Consider the following 19,640-nt stretch of genomic DNA (forward strand, 5'->3'; position numbering starts at 1 on the left):
AGTCTGGTGCCAGACACGGGGTGCTGAGACACCGGAGAGGGTCCAAGGAGGGCGTGTAGGATAGTGAGGGGATGGAGGGCTTCCTGTGGGAGGCCTAAAGGAGCTTGGAAGAGAGAAGCCACAGGGATGGGGTCCGTGAGGGTGCGCCGGACAGAGCGCCGGGCCTGGGTCAGCAGGACCCATACCCCACCGCAGCTAGCCAGGTGACCCGGGGCCCGCCCCTTGGTCTCTGTCTCTCGTCTGTAACAGAAGAGTAATTACAGCACCTACTTCCCAGGGGTTTTGTGATGATGAAATGAAGTCACATTTGTGTTTTGCGCGTCTCAGAGTGCTTTATAAAGCTATTATTAGTAAGAATCTGAAGGGCTCTCTTGGAGAAGAGAGCTTACGCTTGCTGTGCCCAGCGCCAGAGGGCACAGCTAGAGACCCCAGGGCGAAGTTGTTGAGAAATAGGTTTGGGCTGAACTTCCCTAAGGAACGGTCCCCCAGCCCTTGGTGTGTCCGGAAGCTGGAGAGGACTCTGCCTCAGTGAGTCCCCAAGTTCCCATCACCGGAGCCTTGGGGGAGACCCTGGGGACAGCAGCGAGGGGATATTTGCCGAGTCAGGCGGATGGGGGCTGCCGGCCCTTCTGCCATTCTGAGATTCCACAGGAAACATCCCGTTACTGTGTCCAACATCAGTACTTCTTTCTCCCGGTCCCCCCTTGGCCCTGTCTCCCCCAGGCCCCCCGAAGGAAGGCGCTCCTCTCCGCAGCACCAGGCCTGAGTGAGTGCTTGCCGTGGCTTTTCCCCAAGGGCGATGCTGGGCACAGGCGCACGGTGCGCTCCATCGCACTTGCCCTCTCGGGGGTTAGGCCCCTTGCCTTTGGGCCTCCGCCATGATGAGGGCCGACGCTAGCTGACTCTCCTTGGGAGGTTCCTTGGTCCTGGGTCAGAGAAGTCTTGTCTCAGGCAGGAAAGATGGAAGGTGAGGAAATGGCAGGAGGCAGATGGGGTCTTTCGGGGCTACACTAGAGAAAGGGCTAGAAACGTGGCTTCCCGCCTTGCTGCGCCGTCGCTCTTCTGTAGGCCTCCTCCGCCCCTGTAACGCAAACGGGTCGATCTCCTTGGGCATTCTGGGTGTTCTTGCCAGCTCTGACGCTCTCGGCTCTGAGGGTCTTTTCCCAACTCCTGACAGTCTTTATCCGGAGGTCCTTTACAATTCTGGCTCTTTGAGTTCTCATCCCTTTCTAGCTCCGACATTGAGTGCCTAAGGCCCTGTCAGTATCCAGCATTCTGTGGGGGGGGGGGGGCTTCCTTCCTTTGGGACGTTCTGGGTTCTTTGGTTCCACATGTAGGCAGGTGTGTGAGCGCCAGAGCTGGCCTCTGGGCCCGGTGGCCTTGGGCTCCGGCCTCGCTTTTGTAAGTAAATTTCTCTGCATGGACCATTGATCCCAAAGCCCCTGTGACACATCCCCTCTGTGTCTGAGGCCCCAGCACAGCCCGTCCAGGCTCCAGTGGGCTACCACAAGCCAGGGTGTGAAAGGAACCAGGAGATCGGGGAGAAGGACGAAAGGAAGGACAGACCAGGCAGGAGAGGCATCCCTCAGGCTGGCACCGGGGGGGTGCTGTAGGACCGGTGTGGGACCCTTCCTCGGAATCAGGCTGAGGTCCGGCCCTGCCAGCAGAGGGTTACACTAGAGTTCTGGGCCATAGCTGGGGGATCATCCGACTGTAGCAGTGGAGAGAGACCACCCTCAGCCCCCCACAACCCCTTCCTCTGCGCATCCAGTCAGTGCACTCGGACTTATTCAGTGCCGATCCTGCGTGCCAGGAACCCTGGGGCAGCAGTGACCGGCCCAGCTTCAAAGGGCTGTGCAGTCATACACACAAAACACCATGGTGGGGGGGGGGGGCAGGAAAGGCTTTGTGAGCTAGCTTTTGGAGGAAACAGAAGATTGTTGGAGGGGAGAGGGGACAGTGCCTTCTTGCACTGGAGAACAGCTAGAATAAAGGTGTGGAGGAAGGAAATGAGGAGGAAGAGTAGGAGATTCAGTTTGCCTGGGTCATGGATTTGCTGAGGAAAGGTAGGTTTGGGACTCAGTAGTCTTTTCTGTTTAGTCCAGAGGCAATAGGAAGCCATGAGGGCTGGTTGAGTAAGGAGGAAATGTGACCCTGTGTCTGACCAGACTCTTCCTGCACATGGGTTTTATTCAGGACTGGCCCTCTACAACCAGGTCTCCCTAGAGCGGTGTAGAGCAAGACATCCTTCCCCGGCCTAGCACGTGTTGATTAAGGGACCCCTGTGGGAGGGCCTCATACTGGCAGAACGCAGTGCCTGCCCTGAGAGAGCTCGTGGGATACTCGGGGAGGGTGTGACACAAACTCCCTGACCCCGGGAGTCTTCCTGGTCTGGGACGGCAGGAAAGTGTTCCCAGAGACAGAGAGCACAGGCACAGGTGCAGTTCCGGGGTGTGGGGTCCGGGTCCGGACCCCGTCAGCCCGTCAGTCACCAGCACCCCTTGAGTGTTTGCTTGTGCCAGAAGCGGAGCTCACACGGCACGTGCAGGTAGCGGGGATGAGGCAGTGGCATTCTCAAGCTTTTCCTCCTGAGCAGCGGACACATTCCCTGCCCTGCAGCACTGACCTCCCAGCTGGGTTGTAAAGAAGCCCCTGGGTCAAGGGCCGGGGCACGGAGGGCACCACTCCCCCCAGTGGGGACCCCCGGATTCCCCTTTCCCAGCCACAGCTGCCCTGGACCCGGGAGCGCAGGGTTACTGCTCAGCCCAACAAACTTTATTAAATGCAGAAGTCCCTGTGCTGAGCACCGGAGGTTTAAAGATAAGGAAGCAGCCTTGGGCAGGAAAAGTGCCTGGGCTTGATGCAGAAACACATGTACGGAGCTCTGCACTCTGAGCCTTGGGGAGATTCAGGAGGGAAACAGCCCCCTCGGTAGGGGAGGGAGATGTGCCAGGGCCGGAGGAGAGGGCTGTGGACAGCTCGGAGCAGCAGGCGAGAGCCGGGCCCCCAGCAATCTGGTCTGGGGGCAGGAGGTGCCTCTGAGGTCCCATCAGCTGATACCTGGGGTGGTTCTCCTGGGAGAACCTGGGAACCCGGGCCTTCCCTGTGGTGTCAGGAAATGGGTGTGGGGCTGGTGCCCCTCAGAATCGGGCAGGTTGAAGCCAGTAATTATGCACGGCCTCCCACCGGGCTGAGGAGTCTGTGTTTCTTCCCCTTGGCTAGAGGAGGAGAGCTGGGGGCCTAGAGAAGAGAGGGTAGTTACAGTGAGAATCCACAAATGCAGGAGACATTTCCACAGAAAATGTTCAAGGGGAAGGGTTAGCTTCTGGGGAGCAGATAGTTCGGTGTAAGTGCTGCTACTGTAGTCCAAGGGGCAGCGGGATAGAACGGACAATGAGACTTGCAGCCACTTACTCAATCTGTGATGTTGGGCACTTTTTTCAGCCTCCATTTCCTCAGATATATCTATAAAATGGGGCTAATAATGCTTGAAGCCCCCAATATAAATGTCAGTTATTTATTATGAAGGTAGAGCCAGTCCCCACCCACTTCGAAACCCAAGACTGAATCCTGGGGGCAAGGCTGGAAACAGGGATTGGGGATGTATCCACATGGAGGTGAAGATTAAAGCCAAAGGAGCTGATGAGATGTTAAGGGAGAGAGAAGGCTGAGAACTTCTCCTATGGGAATAAATGTTCGGCACTGACCTTATAAAAGCATATCGCCTCTGTTGCATCCCTTAAGAGATAAAGGCTAGCTTAGACAAGGGAGCGCTGGCCAGCTACCCGAGGGCTCCAGTGTGATGGTCTCCAGACTAGAAAATTGGGAGATTTCAGCCAGAGGGAGACCATCTCCCCACAGGGTCCTTCTGGGACAGGGCTTAGAGCTCAGGGCTGACTTGATTCTTGATTCCAGGATCAGGGATTAGTGCGGGGTCAGAGTCTATCTCCAGGCTTGGAACACAGAGGCTGCCAAGCTCACCAGTTCTGCACCCTAAGTGCTACCCTAGACAGCAGGGTGTCCAGCCAGGCCCTGCCTCTTCATTCCGTGGACGTTCCTTGGCATCCCATCGCCCTCATTGCCGGCTCCCCTCCTCAGCACCCCACCCAGCCCGGGCTCTGCCCATCGCCCCGGCATCATACCACCTCCCACTTCCATTAGCCCCCGCCTGCCGCCGCCGCCATCACTCGCCGCCGCCGCCATCATGTCCGCCGACCGCCCTCCCCCCACTCCACTCTCCTTGGTTCAGATGGACAAGCACAGGCCTGGTGTTCCCAGCCCCTCCGAGGCACATCTCCGAGACAACCTTTGTTTTTCCACCTGAGGGAGAGGTGGACTAGGGGGCAGGGACCTCGCTGTGCCCTGCAGCCGAGGGACTGAACGTTTCCCCTCTGCTTCTGTCTGGTGTCCCCGTCTCCCATGTGCAGTAGACGGAGGGTGGACCGAGTGGAGCAAGTGGTCGGCCTGCGCGCTGGACTGCACCCGCTGGAGGAGCCGGGAGTGCTCCGAGCCCCCCCCTCGCAACGGTGGGGAGGACTGCCAGGGAGCTGACCTGGACACGCGCAACTGCACCAGCGACCTCTGCATCCACAGTGAGTTTTCCCCAAGGTCCCCTCATGCCGCCATGCACCCCAGATGGCAAGGCTTTCCTGGACTGTGCCCCTCACACTGCAGCAAGTCCTTCCCCCTGACTCACGTTCTGTAGGATCTGCCCCTACAGCCTTCTCCCCTCCTGCCTGTAAGGCCCCACAGCCAGCCCCTTCTCTCCTCCAGCCGTGCCAACAGTGCCCCCAGCGGAGGGTCTCCCCCCACCCCGCCCTGCGGCAGAGGTGGGCTTCCACATGGCTCAGCCTCTCCGGCCTGGCTGCCCCTGGGCAGCGCCTGGCCCTGAGCCGCCCGCTCCCTCACGCAGCTCAGTCAGGGGCACCCTCGTTCCCAGACCCGGGCCCTGACCGAGCGGTGGGCCTGCGTAGCGCTGCCCCGCCCCGAGCGCAGTGGTGGAAGAGACCCGGGCGTGGCCGCTCTGGCCTGGGGGCTCCCATAATCCCTGCGAGCCTCAGTTTCCTCACCTGCAGAGGATGGGCTTGGACCAAATGACTCCTCCTGTCCTTTCTAGATCAAAGTCTATGCTCCCGGGAGACCCTGCCTCCCACCATGTCATGTCAGAGCAGTGGGGAGTGGGAAGGAGGATGTAAAGGATGGAGGCTCTGGGCCAATGTCACTAACACAAAGGTTCTAATGTGATGTTTCCCTGAAACAACCTCCTCCCCCACCCCCACCTTCGCTTTCAATTAAAAACCTAATTATCTGTGTCAATTCCTTCCTGATGAACCTTCCTTCCATTATGCAGATTTCCACTAAAATCAATATTGATTCCTCCAGACAGCTAATCCTCCCTTCTCCCCACCAGAGCCTCTTGCCCTTTCTCTCCTGTCCTCCCCCACCTGCCTCCCGCCGACACCCCATCTTAGGCCCCATCTGCGTCCCTGGGCAGCCCCGGGGTCAAGGAAGGACGGTCGGGCGCGTACCTGGGAGGGGAGGACGTGAGAAGCAGGAGGAAAGGAGAGGGGCTGCGCCCCCCGGATCCCCTGTCGGGCTCAGCCCCTCCTGGGGGACACAGGCCTCCCGCACAGCCGGACTTCGGAGGCTGGCCCTGGCCGGGGGGGTGTGGGCTCGCCTCCCTCTGTCCCCGCCCCAGCTATAGAGACCCTTCCAAATCCCAGAATCAGAGCCCGAAAGCGCCTCCCAAGCTCCCAGAGTGCCAGAGCTCAGAGCTCTTGGGAGCATGGAACTCGGGGGGGTCAGAAACGTTCTAACGCAGCTTGGATCTCTGGGGTGGGGAAGTGATTTGTCCCGGGTGTCACACAAGTTTGTGACTGATCTGAGCCTGGAACCCAGGCCCCCACCCCCCTCTGCCGCGCTGCTATTCTCAGCCGGAGCCAGCACCCCTGGTGAGCGAAGATTGACTCCCCGCAGCTCACACAGACACACACGCCCACACCCCGCAGAGATGCCCCGGAGAGCGTGAACTCGTCAAACCCTTGCTCGCGGGGGCTGGGCAGCCGGAAGCCCCTCACCCTTTCCCTGCCCCCTGTCCCAGCCGCCTCAGGGCCGGAAGATGTGGCGCTCTACGTGGGGCTCATCGCCGTGGCCGTGTGCTTGGTGCTCCTGCTGCTCGTCCTCATCCTGGTCTATTGCCGGAAAAAAGAGGGATTGGACTCGGACGTGGCCGACTCATCCATCCTGACTTCAGGCTTCCAGCCCGTCAGCATCAAGCCCACCAAGGCAGGTGAGGTCACCGCGCGTGCCCGGCCCTGCCAGGTGTGCTCAGGTGCCCTGCCGGGCGCACCCTGGCTGAGGCCCCTCCAGAGGTCCCTGCCGTGCACAGGCCGTCTCTGCTGACAAGCTGGGCCTGGCAGGGCCCAGAGAGCGCTTGGTGGTCAGGGTGTCGGTGACCTTGACCAGAGATCAGAACTTGGGGTCTCCCGGGGCTTTCCTAGGTCAGGTGACGCTGGAAAGAGAAGCAGACTCAGGCTCAGATCCCCTGCCCTTTGGGCCCCTGTGACTGGCCAAACCATCCCATTTCTCTGGGCCATAATCTAGTTGTCTATAAAGTAGGGAGGATGGTACTCCTACCCTGACTCCCTGGTGTGGCAGGAGGTCATCTTGGGAGCGTGAAAGTGCTCTGACAGTTGTCTGGGATAAGTCCTTGCCAGAGCCTCCCCTCCCCGCCCCGTGCTGGCCGACGCCCTTCCACAGCCTGGCTGAGCCCCTTCCACTCCCGGGGGTTTGAGGGCCAGCCTGCAGTCAGGCGGGTCTGACTCCCTGTGACCTTTGGGGGCCTTCCTCGGCAAAGACGCCCTCCTAGTTTGCAGTTCTGTTTTCAGCTCATTTTACAAATGAGGAAACTGAGGTAAGCGGGGTTGAGTCTGGGCAGCCAGTGGGGGTCTGAGGTTGGACTTGCACTCAGAGATGAGTCTCCTTGCCTCCGGGCCGGCTCCCCGATGACATCTTACTGCCCCTGCTGGCCTCAGTCAGCTACCCAGGGGGCGCGCGCCTCTCTGGGCACCAGTGAGCGGGCGTAGGGGATGATTCTCAGTCCGGCTGCTGGCTTTAGGGGCGGAGAGGGTTGGGAGAGGGGGCTGGAGCAGGGGAGGCAGCTGGCGCCCACCTCCGAGAGCTCCGGGTGGGGAGTGATGCAGCATAGTGACCAGGAATCAGCCGTGTCTCAGAAAGCAGAGAAGGCCCCCTCCCTGCCACGGCCCCAGGGCCTGTCAGGTTCCCCTTGGAAGGGAGCCTGGGGAGCTCTTACCTTCTCCCCCCTCTCGTATGCACCTGGGGGGCCAGCCCTCTCCTCCCGTAGAGCAGGAACCCCTCGAGGGCAGGGGGTGTCATCTTGGATGTTTGTCACACAGGGGCATGGGGAGGGGCCGGTTCTTGGTCCCTCTGGGGCTTGGCACAGAGTGGAACGCGTATCAAGTGCTTAGATGTGTGTAGGAATTGATTGACTGGAAAGCTGGAGTGTTTGGTTCAAAAATGGCTGCCCAAGTGAGGAGAGTGCCAGGGAAAAGCCCTGTTGTAGGGAAGGCAATAGGAACACTTGTCTGAAGGAGAGAAGGCTCTTCTTCAGAAAAGAGGGAACTTGATAGCTGTCTGCAGGCATGTGGAGAGCCGTCACCAGGTCAGGGGCTCCGGTCTGTCCCCCCAGAAGGAAGCACTAAGAACGTCATGGGCTTGTGGAGAAGCAGGTCTCAGCTCTATAAGGAAGAATCTCCCAGACAGATAGAGCCAGCCAGTTCCCCCTCCCTGGAGGGCTTCAGAAGAACGTTGCACGGGCTCATTAGGGATACGGCAGAGGGGCTTTCTGCTGGCCTGGAAGACCCTGAGGCACCTTCTCACCTTGTTCTGCATTTCTTCCCCCTTTTCATTTTTCCGTTCCTAATAGACAACTCCCACCTGCTGACCATCCAGCCGGACCTCAGCACCACAACCACCACGTACCAGGGCACCCTGTGCCCGCGGCAGGAAAGTTCTGGCCCCAAGTTCCAGCTCACCAACGGGCACCTCCTTAGCCCCCTGGGCAGTGGCCGGCACACCTTGCACCACAGCTCACCTGCCTCTGAGGCCGAGGACTTCGTCGCCCGTCTCTCCACCCAGAACTACTTCCGTTCCCTGCCCCGGGGGACCAGCAACATGGCGTACGGGACCTTTAACTTCCTGGGGGGACGGCTAATGATTCCCAACACAGGTAAGGCTTATTTTGTGATGGAGAGACTCTCATTAGGCCATGGCCAGCATTCTACAGGAAGGGTATGAACAAGAGAGAAGGGGATAGATATGGGAGAGCAAGAGCTACTATTAGAGAATGGGTTCTAGACTTGAAGTAGAAAACCTGAGCTCAAATAGTGACCTCAGCTTCACTATCTGTATAACTCTCTTCGAATCATTTCTCTGTCTGAGCTTTAGTTTACTCATCTGTAAAATGGGAATGAGGATGTTTTCCCTAAATTGCTGTTTTATTAACCTTAAAGTGCTATAGGTGAATGACTACCATTTATAGCTAACTGGGCTTAGGGTGACAGAGACCTCAGAGGAGCCCCTTGGGACTGTGTCTCTATTATGAATAGCATTTGAATTTGAGGAAGATCAGCAAGTGACTGCTGAAAGTATTAAAGCTATCTCAGAAAAACCCCTTGTTCATCTCCAGTGCAGGAATTTTACAAGTGTAGCAGAAAGATTGGGGGACACCCAGGACGGGGCACAGCGAGGTTGAAATTAAACAAAGCAACTTGGGGGCAGCTAAGTGGCGCAGTGGTTAGAGCATCATCCCTGAAGTCAGGAGGACCTGAGTTCAAATCCAGCCTCAGACACTTAACACTTCCTGGCTGTGTGACCCTGTGCAAGTCACTTAACTCCAATTGCCTCAGCAAAAAAAAAAATAATAATAATAATAAAATAAACAAAGCAACTTGGGGCAGAAGGTTGTGGTTTGGGGAGGCTGAGTTGGATGCGGAGCCCCTTGGGGAGGCTGAGAATGACGGTTCTCTGCAGGAGGGAGAGAACTCACGGCTCCTGCCCTACATACCCACATGATCGGCTGCCTTTCCGGGCTATGATGGAACCCAAACCCTGCCCCCGACTCCTTAGACTCGCTGAGTGTGTCTGCTCAGTGCTGGGGCCACAAAAGTGAAGCAGCGGTCACTGAGAATTAGCACGGGCTCACTAAGAATGCCGGGCCGTACTTGTTCCTTTGGTGGTTTTCAGTCTCGTGGGAGGAGGGACAGAGGAAGAGGAAGGGAGGAAGGAGGGGGAGGGAAGAATGAAAGGGAAGGAGGAAGGATGGAAGAAAAAAGGAGAGAGAAGAAGGAAAGCCCAGTGGAAGGAAGGAATTATTAAGCATCTACTTTGTGCCAGGCAGGGTGCTAAGCGTTAAATCCTAGCAGCAACTTTAGGAGGTAAGCCCTATTGTTGTCCCCATTTTACAGTTGAGGAAACTGAGGCATACAGAGATTGTTGACCTAGCCAGAGCCCCCGAGCTAGTGTTTAAGAACGCATTTGAAGTGAGGTCTCCAGGCCCAGCGCTGTCCGCCGCGCCACCTAGTGGCCTCTAAAGGCATCCGCAACATTCTTATCCAATATGCAGAGGGATGAAGCTGGAATAACTAACCATAGATGACAGAATCTGCATCCAAAAAATGACGCAATGTGTGAATGTGGGCCAAATTCATGAAGTCCGCCTGAAGCGCTCCCCTCGAGTCTGAGTAACCCATTCCCCAAGAGCCCACTAGCGGTGGAAGACGTCCTGGGAGCAGAAGCCGGGGGTCTTGGTGCCCCGCGAGCCCCGGGCCGCCTCCCGTCCGGTCGCTGCCAGGGGTGTGTGTGTGACCCTCGCTCCCACCCCGGAGGTGAGAGGAGCTGCCTCTTGTGCAGGCCCGAGCTTGGCCCTCCCACCCCGTGGAGCCCCCTGTGAATCGGGGCGTAGGCCCCCATGCCGTCTCTGAGACAAGCCCAGGGAGCCTTTGCTTCTGCTTTCTTAAGGCGTTTCAGACAAGAGTTTGAAGTGTTAACTCGGGCACCAAGTTTAAGATCTCTTTGAAGGCTCGAGTTCCACTAAAGGAGACTCCTCGCTGTCCCATTGTAGTGATTAGAGTCCAGAGTCCTGGGTTTAAATCTCGCCTTATACATTTACCGCCTGTGTGATTTTGAGAAATCTCTTAACTTCTTCAAAGTTCCCCATCTTAAGATGAAGAAAGCAATCCTTGTTCCCTGTGTTCACAGGGTTATTGCAAAGAAGGTATTTTGTAAATTTGAAAGCGTTCCAGGTAGGAATGGGAGTTACTGTCCCATTCATGTGTCCTGGAAAGCCATTACCATATTATACCGTATTTGGGGCCATATTCAATAATAATCATAACTAACATTTATATTGCACTCACTAAGTGCCTGGGCACTGCTAAGTACATTATAATTATTATCTTATTTGAGTCTCACAACTCATGGGGTAGGTACTATTATCCCCATTTTACAGATGAGGAAATTGAGGCAGACAGAGATTAAGTGGCTTGCCCAGGTTCACACAGCTAGTTAGTGTCTGAAGCTGGATCTGAACTCAGATGATCATGGAAGACAGTGGCAAACAATCTTGGATATGTTGGGTTCAGATCCCAGTTCTGCCACTCAGCACTGCTGAAATTTATGGCATCCTCCAGTCTTCCTCATCTCCCAAGAACTGGAGTTACCAATTTTCTCTGTCTGCATGGGCCATCAATTCTGGTCCCAAGTGACATTTCTTCTCCTGATATTAGGATAATATGTGATGGAGTGCCCCAAGATTTACAAAACAATTTACATAGATGACTTTATCTGCTAAGGTCCTTGTTGCCTGAGCCTTGTCTTTCACACCTACATAAGGAAGGGACTTCCATACCTGAGCCCCAAGATTCATTGGGGTACTTTAGACTGTCCTGCCATGAGTGCCTTTTTCCAGGCCTTCTCCATGGAACAATCTCTTGGGATTTTTCCAATCTCACAGAAATCATAGAATTTTAGTTTTGGGAGAAAACTTAGCAATCTTTTTTTTTTTTTTTTGCCAGTAAGGAAACAGACAAGGTTGACTTGCCCTAGGCCAGACCGATAGGAAATGGCTGAGCCAGGATTAGAATCTCCTGCCTCCACATTCAGTGCTCTCTCCGCTCTGCTAGGCTGTGTCTTTCCCTCTGGCTTAATCAAGACTCTGAAGTAGATCCTTTAGGACAACCAGGTGATGTAGTGGATAGAACTCTAGACCTGGAAGGCATGAAAACCTGAGTTTTCCTAGCTGTGTGATAGGGCAAATGCCTTTACCGCTTTCTTATCTGTAAAATGAGCTGGACAAGGAAATGTCAAGAAAACCCCAAACGGGGTCACCGAGAGTCAGGCATGAACAACAATAAGTAATATGAAATTAGGGCCAAATGGTAGACTGCTGTCAGATTATGGAGAATCCATAATGCCATTATATGTCCTAAAAATAGTATAAAGTTCCTGGAGGTTTCTGAGGAGAAGAACATGGCCAGACATGTGCCTTAGGAAGATTGTTTTAAGTGGCTGTTTGAAGGATGAATTGGAAAGAGAGAGATTGGGGACAGGGAGTCTAATTAAGGAACTGTTATAATGGTCTAAGTGAAAGGTAAGAGACTGAATGGGATGCTTGCCATCTGGGATAGGGGGTGGAGGGAGGGAGGGGAAAAATCAGAACAGAAGTGAGTGCAAGGGATAATGTTGTAAAACATTACCCTGGCATGGGTTCTGGAAATAAAAAGTTATTTTTTTAAAAGAAAGAAATTGAACAGGAGTGAAATCCATGTGAATTGAAAAAATAGGTACAAAAGGTCCCAATGAAGGAAAACCAGTTCAACTTGGCAATTGACCAGCTGGGAAAGCAGGGAAGGAGAGGGAAAAGCGATGGCTAACTCTAATGTGGGTAATTGGAAGGATGTGTCCTCCATAGAAATAGGGCGTTTGAAAGGACACAAACGAAAGGAAATAGAAAGGAAACCTGTCTGGAAATATCCTGCAGGGATGCAGGTGATGTGAGACCGAAGTTCAAGAAATGAACAAGCTGAATATTTGGTTTAGGGAGTTGTCAGCAGCAGGATGAGAGATGAACCCTTAGTAGTTGAGGAGTTCACCACACAGAGAAAGAAACCTTAATGTAGAGAGAAAAAAGAGACTCCAGGTCGAGCCTCAGGCAACCCCCACCCTTAGAAGACAGGAGATAGATATGACCCAGAAAAGGAGCAGCCGACAGGTGGCTGAGAATTGTCCAAATAAAACAATTGTCACAGAATTCATAGGCATGTGGAGCGTATCCGGGAGGAGAGGAAAAGATCAGCCATCAAAATTGCAGCAAGATGAAGGATTTAGCCAGCCATGATCTCCAAATGAAGGACCAAGAAAGGGCAGTCAGAGTCTGCAGTGAAGAGACCAAGAGACCACCAGCTGAGTGGGGGAGTCCAAAGCCAGTGGTCAGGGAAGAAGTAGGGGCGGTACTGGAGACAGCTCTTCCAGGAAAGGGAGAAGAAAGATGGAATGTAGCCTGAGAGGAAGCCAGCAGTTGGGTTAGCCACTTTGCCCAGGTTTTCTCTGAGCACTTATTCATGTTCTCCTCCCCTGCCTGCCTCCTATCCCCTCAAATGTGGGGCCTCCCAGAATCAGAGGCTAATGGGATTTAAAGAGAGAAGGGAACATAAGAGACCTTTATTTTACAGAAAAAATAACAGGTTCAGTAAAGGACATGGCTTGTCCAAGACCACATAAATAGGAAGTAGTGACAGCTGGCGCTGGAAGTGAGGCCCTTGGAGAAGCAGCATAGGTCTGGTAGATGGGGCATCAGATGGACTTGGATCTTGCCTCGGACACTGAGGACCTGTGTGATCCCGGGCAAGGCACTTAACCTCTCTGGGCCTCAGTTTCCTTATCGGTAAAATTAAGCAGTTAGCCTTGGACCTCTAAGATCCCACCCACCTCTAAGTCTATATTATACATACTGTGGATCTGTGAGAGAAACAGATTTTGTACAGGAGAAATAACACGAGTTCTGCCCATAAGAACAGAAAATATTTCCTTATCGTTTATGACATGGAGATGTTCGAAGGGGCCGGGGGAGGACAGGGGAGACAAAGGGTATTACACAGAGACTCTTCCCAATTTCATCTCTTCCAGGAATCAGCCTCCTGATCCCTCCAGATGCCATTCCCCGGGGAAAGATCTACGAGATCTACCTCACACTGCATAAGCAGGAAGATGTGAGGTGTGGACATAACCTGGGCCCTGCTGGGGAGGGGGAGGAGGGTCTGTCCCAGCCCTGCAGCCATAGGGAGAAGGGGGTTCAGCTTGGCCCCCTGCCCATCGTGCTGCAGCCCAGCCCTGCTCCTTGGTCACCACCCTGGCCCAGCCCATCTGCCAGGGGAGGGCTGTGGGAGGGGCACCCTGGTTCCCCTGGGGCAGCTTGCCCTGGATTGACATCATTGCTCTTTGGGCCTTTGCCCTTCCCCCACTGATGCCTTTCCTCCCCTCCCCTGTCCCATATTTTCCTACTTGAGGCTGCCCCTAGCTGGCTGCCAGACCCTGCTGAGCCCCATCATTAGCTGCGGGCCTCCCGGCGTCCTGCTCACCCGGCCAGTCATCCTTTCCATGGACCACTGTGGAGAGCCCAGCCCTGAGAACTGGAGTCTGCGGCTCAAGAAACAGTCTTGTGAGGGCACCTGGGAGGTGAGCGGCTGGGCAGGGTGGGAGGTGTGAGTGGCTCTGGGGTACAGGCCCCTCCAAGGTGCAGAGGCCTGCAGCCGGCGGGTAGAAGAGGAGGAGGAGGGGGGTGGAGGTCGTCTGAGATGGGAGGGCAGCGCGGACTCTGGTAACCGCTCCCTTCCCCAGGATGTGCTGCACCTGGGCGAGGAGTCACCGGCCCACCTCTACTACTGCCAGCTGGAGGCCCGAGCCTGCCATGTCTTCACGGAGCAGCTGGGTCGCTTTGCCCTGGTTGGGGAAGCCCTGAGCTCGGCCGCAGCTAAGCGCCTCAAACTTCTGCTGTTTGCCCCAACGGCCTGCACCTCCTTGGAGTACACCATCCGCGTCTACTGCCTCCACGACACGCACGACGCGCTGAAGGTGCTGGCCCAGGGGCCCCCGGCCGCTCCTCCCACCCCAGGGATGATCCACCACCTCCCCGTCTGTGGCAGCATGAGCACTGGGGGCCCCTGGGGAGGTGGGAGTGGGGAGCAGGGAGGGAAGGTTCCTGAAGTGGGGAGGAGTTTGGGGCCTTGGGGACCCTTTCAGCTCCTGTTTGTTCCCTGGAGTGTGACACCTGGCCCTCCTTATCTGTGGGGCAGGAGGTGATCCAGCTGGAGAAGCAGATGGGGGGACAGCTGATCGAGGAGCCCCGGGTCCTCCACTTCAAGGACAGTTACCACAATCTACGCCTCTCTATCCATGATGTACCCAGCTCCCTGTGGAAGAGCAAACTGCTTGTCAGCTACCAGGTGAGGGATGGAGATGTGCTCCAGCTGGGGGCACCTGACCTTACCTGGGGCCCTCCTTCTTGGGGCTTGGGGATCAGTTTGACCAAGACAAGGAATGACAGCTTATCCAAGGGGGTGTCCCACCAAGCCCAGAGGACGCCCACAGGAGAGAAACAACTGGGCCATTGCCCACACAGCATCGCCTCCTAGGGAAATTTCTCAGGACTCCCCATTCTCCCATTCGTGCCTCAAGAAATCCTGCCAGTACTACCCAGCTAGTATTTTCTTCAGGAAAGAACATCTGTTCTAGATCTTAGGCCCGTCCTTTGCTGGTTTACTGGGCTGTGTAGTTGACCAGGAAAAGCTAAAAGGGCAGATTTAGGCAGATTTAGACTTGATATAAATAAAAACTTTCTAACATGGAAAAATTCCAAAGTAGAATGGGCTGCCATAAGAGTAAGGAGGTCTTCAATCAGACGTTAGATGAACATTGACTCATGTCATTGTTGGGATCTTTGTGGAGGTGGGGTGGAGAGCTGGATTAGATGGTTTCTGTTGCCCTGTCCAATCTTCCAAGTGAGATCTCACTGAGGACTTTTTCCCAATTTGTATTATTTCTCTACTGGAATCCTCTACGCTCCCTACTGAAAGGCCTGACTCTAGCCAACAGAAGTCCTGAGCGCATGATCCCCTTGTATCCCAAACCTTCTCAGGCCATCCACCCCTTTCTTTTAAACAGAGAATAGACCATTCAAAAAATCTTTCTTTCTACCAACAGTGCATTAGGGTCCCACTTTGCCACATCCCTTCCAACATTTGTCATTATGTTTTCCTATCATCTCAGCCAATCTAATAATGTGAGGTAGTACCTCAGAGTTGTTTTCATTTGCATTTCTTTAATCAGTAATGATTTAGAGCATTTTTTCATATGACTATAGATAAGTTTTAATTTTTTCATCTGAAAATTGTAGTTCATATCCTTTGACCATTTATCATTTGGGGAATGACTTGTATTCTTATAAATTTGACCTTGTTCTCTATGATTTTAGAAATTAGGTCTTTATCAGAAATACTAGCTATAAAAATTTATTTCCCAGATTTATGCTTCCCTTCTAGTCTTGGCTACATTGGTTTTGTTTGTATAAAAACTTTATAATTTAATGTAATCAGTTACTCATTTTTCATTTCATAATGTTCTCTAGTTTTTCTTTAGCCATAAATTTCTTTCTCCAAAGATCTGAGAGGTAAACTATTCCTTGCTCTCCTAATTTATAGTTATCAACCTTTATGCCTAAAGCATGCATCCATTTTCACCTTATTTTGATATGGGGTATGAGATGTAGGTCTTTGCTGAGTTTCCAACTTATTGTTTTCCAATTTCCCCAGCAATTTTTGACAAATAGTGAGTTTTTATCCCAGAAACTTGATTCTTTGGGTTTATCAAACAGTAGATTACTATAGTTATTGATTATTGTGTCATGTATAAATAACCTATTCCATTTATCCACCCCTCTATTTCGTAACCAGTACAAGATGATTTTGATGACTGCTATTTTATAATAGTTTTAAGTTTGTTACTGCCCCTATTACCTATTGTATATAAGTGAGATTTTTCTGCCTGGGTTCAAGGTCATCCATAGTCTAGCACCAACCAATTTCTTGTTTTCAATCCTATTATTAGCCTTCTTCACGTTTTGGGCTCCAGCCCAACCAAAACCACTTCCTGCACCTGACCCAAGCAAAATAGGCTCTCCATTCATGACATTGTGTCTTCCCTCTTCCTGGAAAATCCCTTTCCTTATTTTTTTACCTATTGAATTCCTACCCATTAATAAAAGCCCACCTAGCTTAGTTAGAAGCAACCTGGGGAGTCATTTGGTTACAACCAGTAGCTAGGCAGAAATACCTTAGCAACATGCCCGACACGTGGTTATTTAGACTTGTTTTAAGGATCAGATGAACTATTTGCAAAGTGCCTAGCAAAAAGGCCTTAATATTTATTACCCTCCTCTCTTTTTACTTAAAAACATTCAGTGACAGAGAAGGCACTACCTTTCCAAGACAGCCTGCCCCACTTTTGGACACTTGGGACTGTTAGGAGAAAGTTAGAGTGAGCTAAAATATTTGCAATCTCCTTTGCAATCTCTACCCATTGCTTCTGAATTTGTCCTAGGACAAAAGCAGAACACATTTGATTTAATTCTTCTTGCATACGACAGCTCTCAACTAGTAGAAGGCAATTGTAATTCCTACATCTTCACATCTTCAGGTTAAATGTCCTTAGTCCTTCCATACATCCTCTCCCTGCATTCTGGTTCCCTTATCCTCTATAGGCTTTAACTTGTCAATGTCTAGTATGATGCCTAGGACCAAACATAGTCCAGAATCCTGGGGCCAAAGGGACAGGAACTATTCTTCCATTGTTCTGAGTTACTGGCTTTTCAATGTTTAGCCTTTGGGTCTGAGCCTTCATCCACTTTGAAATTTTCCTAATTGTACTACTGCCTAGACTCTTGCTTATATGTCTCCATTTTATCCACAAAGATAGTACAAGACACCAGCAAATGCTATTCAGGTATTCTCTGTCTTCAGAGTTACCAGTTATTTTGTCTTAGATGACCTGTTATAATGAATCCATGCTGAATTTTAGTGATCATTTGTTGTCCAGTCACACACCCAACTCATTGTGATTTGCAGACCATAATGTCCATGGAGTTTTCTTGGCAAAGGTAGTGGAATAATTTGGCATTTCATTCTCTAGTAAATTTGTGATTACCTCCTTTAAAAAAAAACACCAAACTTCCTAATCTTGTTTTTATATATATGAGACCTCTTTCCATCCTACCTCCCTCTAGAAAACAATGCCTTATTATAAAGAATTGAAAAGACATCAGCACTCATATTCACTCTTCTTTGCAAAGAGATACAGGAAATGATAATTCATCTCTCTTCTTTGGGGACAGCCTTGATTATTATCATTTTGTAGCATTCTTTATTGATTTGTTTTTCAGTCACGTCCAACTCTTTGTGACCCCATTTGGGGTTTTCTTGGCAGGAATGTTGGAGTGGTCCTTCTCCAGATCATTTTACACATAAGGAAACTGAGGCAAATAGGGTTAAGTGACCTGCCCAGGGTCACACAGATAGGAAGTATATGAGACCAGATTTGAATTCATGTTTTCCTGACTCCAGGTCTGGCCACCTAGCTGCTCCCATTCTTTAAGTATTTGTTTTCTTGGTTTGCTTGCTATACTTTATCAGTTTATGTCGTCTCATGCCTTTATCTTATAGCAAATAAACTGCCCACTAATTATCCTTTACTTAACCAGCACACCATTTTTTCCTGTGATAAATTTTTCCAATCACATTTCTTGTGTAATCTATTTGTAATGTGTTGCAATGCACTGACATCCACCATATTCCTTTCCATTGCCCAGTGAATAATCCTCATCTCTGTCCTCAGAAGCTACAGTATTTCATAGCTCACAATTGTCCAGCACAGGAAGAATTGGACTCCAACATAGACTTGAGAACAGCTTCATCCCCTTTTGTCCTTAGCATTCATCCCCAGCTTCATTCAGCTTCTTCTGAATTTTTTGTTTCTTTAACCAATGAATTCATTGGTTGTGTTTCTCTTGCTTTGAGCTTTTAAATGTGCCTTTTACAAGTCTCAGATAGTGTGTTCCCTCCATAGCCATATCTGTCTTAGTGATTCAGAGGGACAATGATGTCAGTCTGGCAAGAGGTCTCCAGTAGGGTGCCCCAAGGATCTGTTGTTGGTCTTATGCTGTTAATAACACTTTTATTAGTTACTTGGATAAAGAAGTACAGGCAACATAAAGTAGTCATGGAAAGCTGGCATTATAACTGGACTGAAACTAAGATAGGGGTAAGTGTCAAATCTTATAGGTGGGTATAAAAAAACCCTCCTTCCAACTTCCAAATTACAAGGTGGAGTTAATCCTGCCTTTCTGTTTCCTCTTTGGAATGAGAACAATGATACTTTCACTACACACCTCACAGAGTTAGAAAAACACTTTGTAGACTTTGAAGTGATCTGGAAATGGAGCTGTAAACTCTCTGGCTTCTCCAGGCTTAGGGCTCTGAAAAGTGTCAGCACCAGACTTGCCACCCAATGCACAAATGAAGTGGTCGGCCTGGTGCAGCGATCAAATCTTCTGCCCCCTGACCCTGCATTCCCCATAGGCCGCTGGTGGCTCTGGCCCTGGACCCCGCAGGCTCCCTTGTTCTAAACGCTCTTCTCCTCCTTCCTTCAGGAGATCCCATTCTATCACATCTGGAATGGTGGGGCCCAACAGTTCCTTCACTGTACCTTTACCCTGGAGCGCTTCAGCCCCAGCACCACTGACCTAGCCTGTAAGATCTGGATCTGGCAGGTGGAGGGTGATGGGCAGAGCTTCAATGTCAACTTCAACATCAACAAGGTAGGAGAGGGAAGGAGGACAAGGAGCTCTCGTCATCCCTGCCACCATCAGCACCTCAGAGTACCTGCTCTCATCCTTCCTCCTTATCTAGAACCAGGCTGAGAGTTGGAGGGAGGAGATCCTAGCCCAGCCCTCTCATTTGTCAGGGGTGCAAGATAAGGCTTTAAGGCCCATATGGGATGGCTCCTTCCTCTAGAAAGCCCTCCTTGACCCCACTGGCCCACAGTGACCTCTTTCAGCTTCTCCTCCTGCCCTTTTAGGACCACACATTTGGGCTCTCAGATGGTTCATGGCTTGAGGGCACACCTGTTGGTTGGGGCACTCGGCTGACTGTCAGAAGGATGAGTCATTGGAACTAACAATTAATTCCTCCCTGTCACAGGACACAAGATTTGCCGAGTTGTTGGCTCCAGACAATGAAGGGGGGGTCCCAGCCCTGGTGGGCCCCAGTGCCTTTAAGATACCCTTCCTCATCCGTCAGAAGATCATCAGCAGCCTCGACCCTCCCTGTGGCCGGGGAGCTGACTGGAGAACTCTGGCCCAGAAACTGCACCTGGACAGGTAGGTAGAACTGGGAGGTGAGGAAGGCTGGAGTTGGTGCCAGTTAATAGTGTTAGGGACCTTCTGAGTCTAGGGTCCATGAGGTCTGCCCCAGTTCCTTTCCCATTTCTACTATTCACTGTAGGCAATAAAGGGC

The 19,640-nt window shown here is 52.1% G+C and overlaps 1 protein-coding gene across 2 annotated transcripts in view; it reads left to right on the forward strand.

Moving 5' to 3' along the window:
* The window catches only part of UNC5A (unc-5 netrin receptor A), a 100,913-nt gene that overhangs the window by 79,799 nt on the left and 1,474 nt on the right, over positions 1-19,640 (forward strand). For both annotated transcript variants that reach the window (XM_031953736.1, XM_031953735.1), the window contains 9 exons: positions 4,428-4,592; positions 6,101-6,289; positions 7,946-8,248; positions 13,204-13,291; positions 13,584-13,752; positions 13,915-14,148; positions 14,370-14,519; positions 18,776-18,943; positions 19,326-19,504. In XM_031953736.1, the coding sequence (XP_031809596.1) occupies positions 4,428-4,592; positions 6,101-6,289; positions 7,946-8,248; positions 13,204-13,291; positions 13,584-13,752; positions 13,915-14,148; positions 14,370-14,519; positions 18,776-18,943; positions 19,326-19,504 (1,645 nt within the window). The remainder of the gene's footprint in view (positions 1-4,427; positions 4,593-6,100; positions 6,290-7,945; positions 8,249-13,203; positions 13,292-13,583; positions 13,753-13,914; positions 14,149-14,369; positions 14,520-18,775; positions 18,944-19,325; positions 19,505-19,640) is intronic.

The sequence above is a fragment of the Sarcophilus harrisii genome, chromosome 2 (assembly GCF_902635505.1).
Source record: "Sarcophilus harrisii chromosome 2, mSarHar1.11, whole genome shotgun sequence".
Taxonomy (NCBI): domain Eukaryota; kingdom Metazoa; phylum Chordata; class Mammalia; order Dasyuromorphia; family Dasyuridae; genus Sarcophilus; species Sarcophilus harrisii.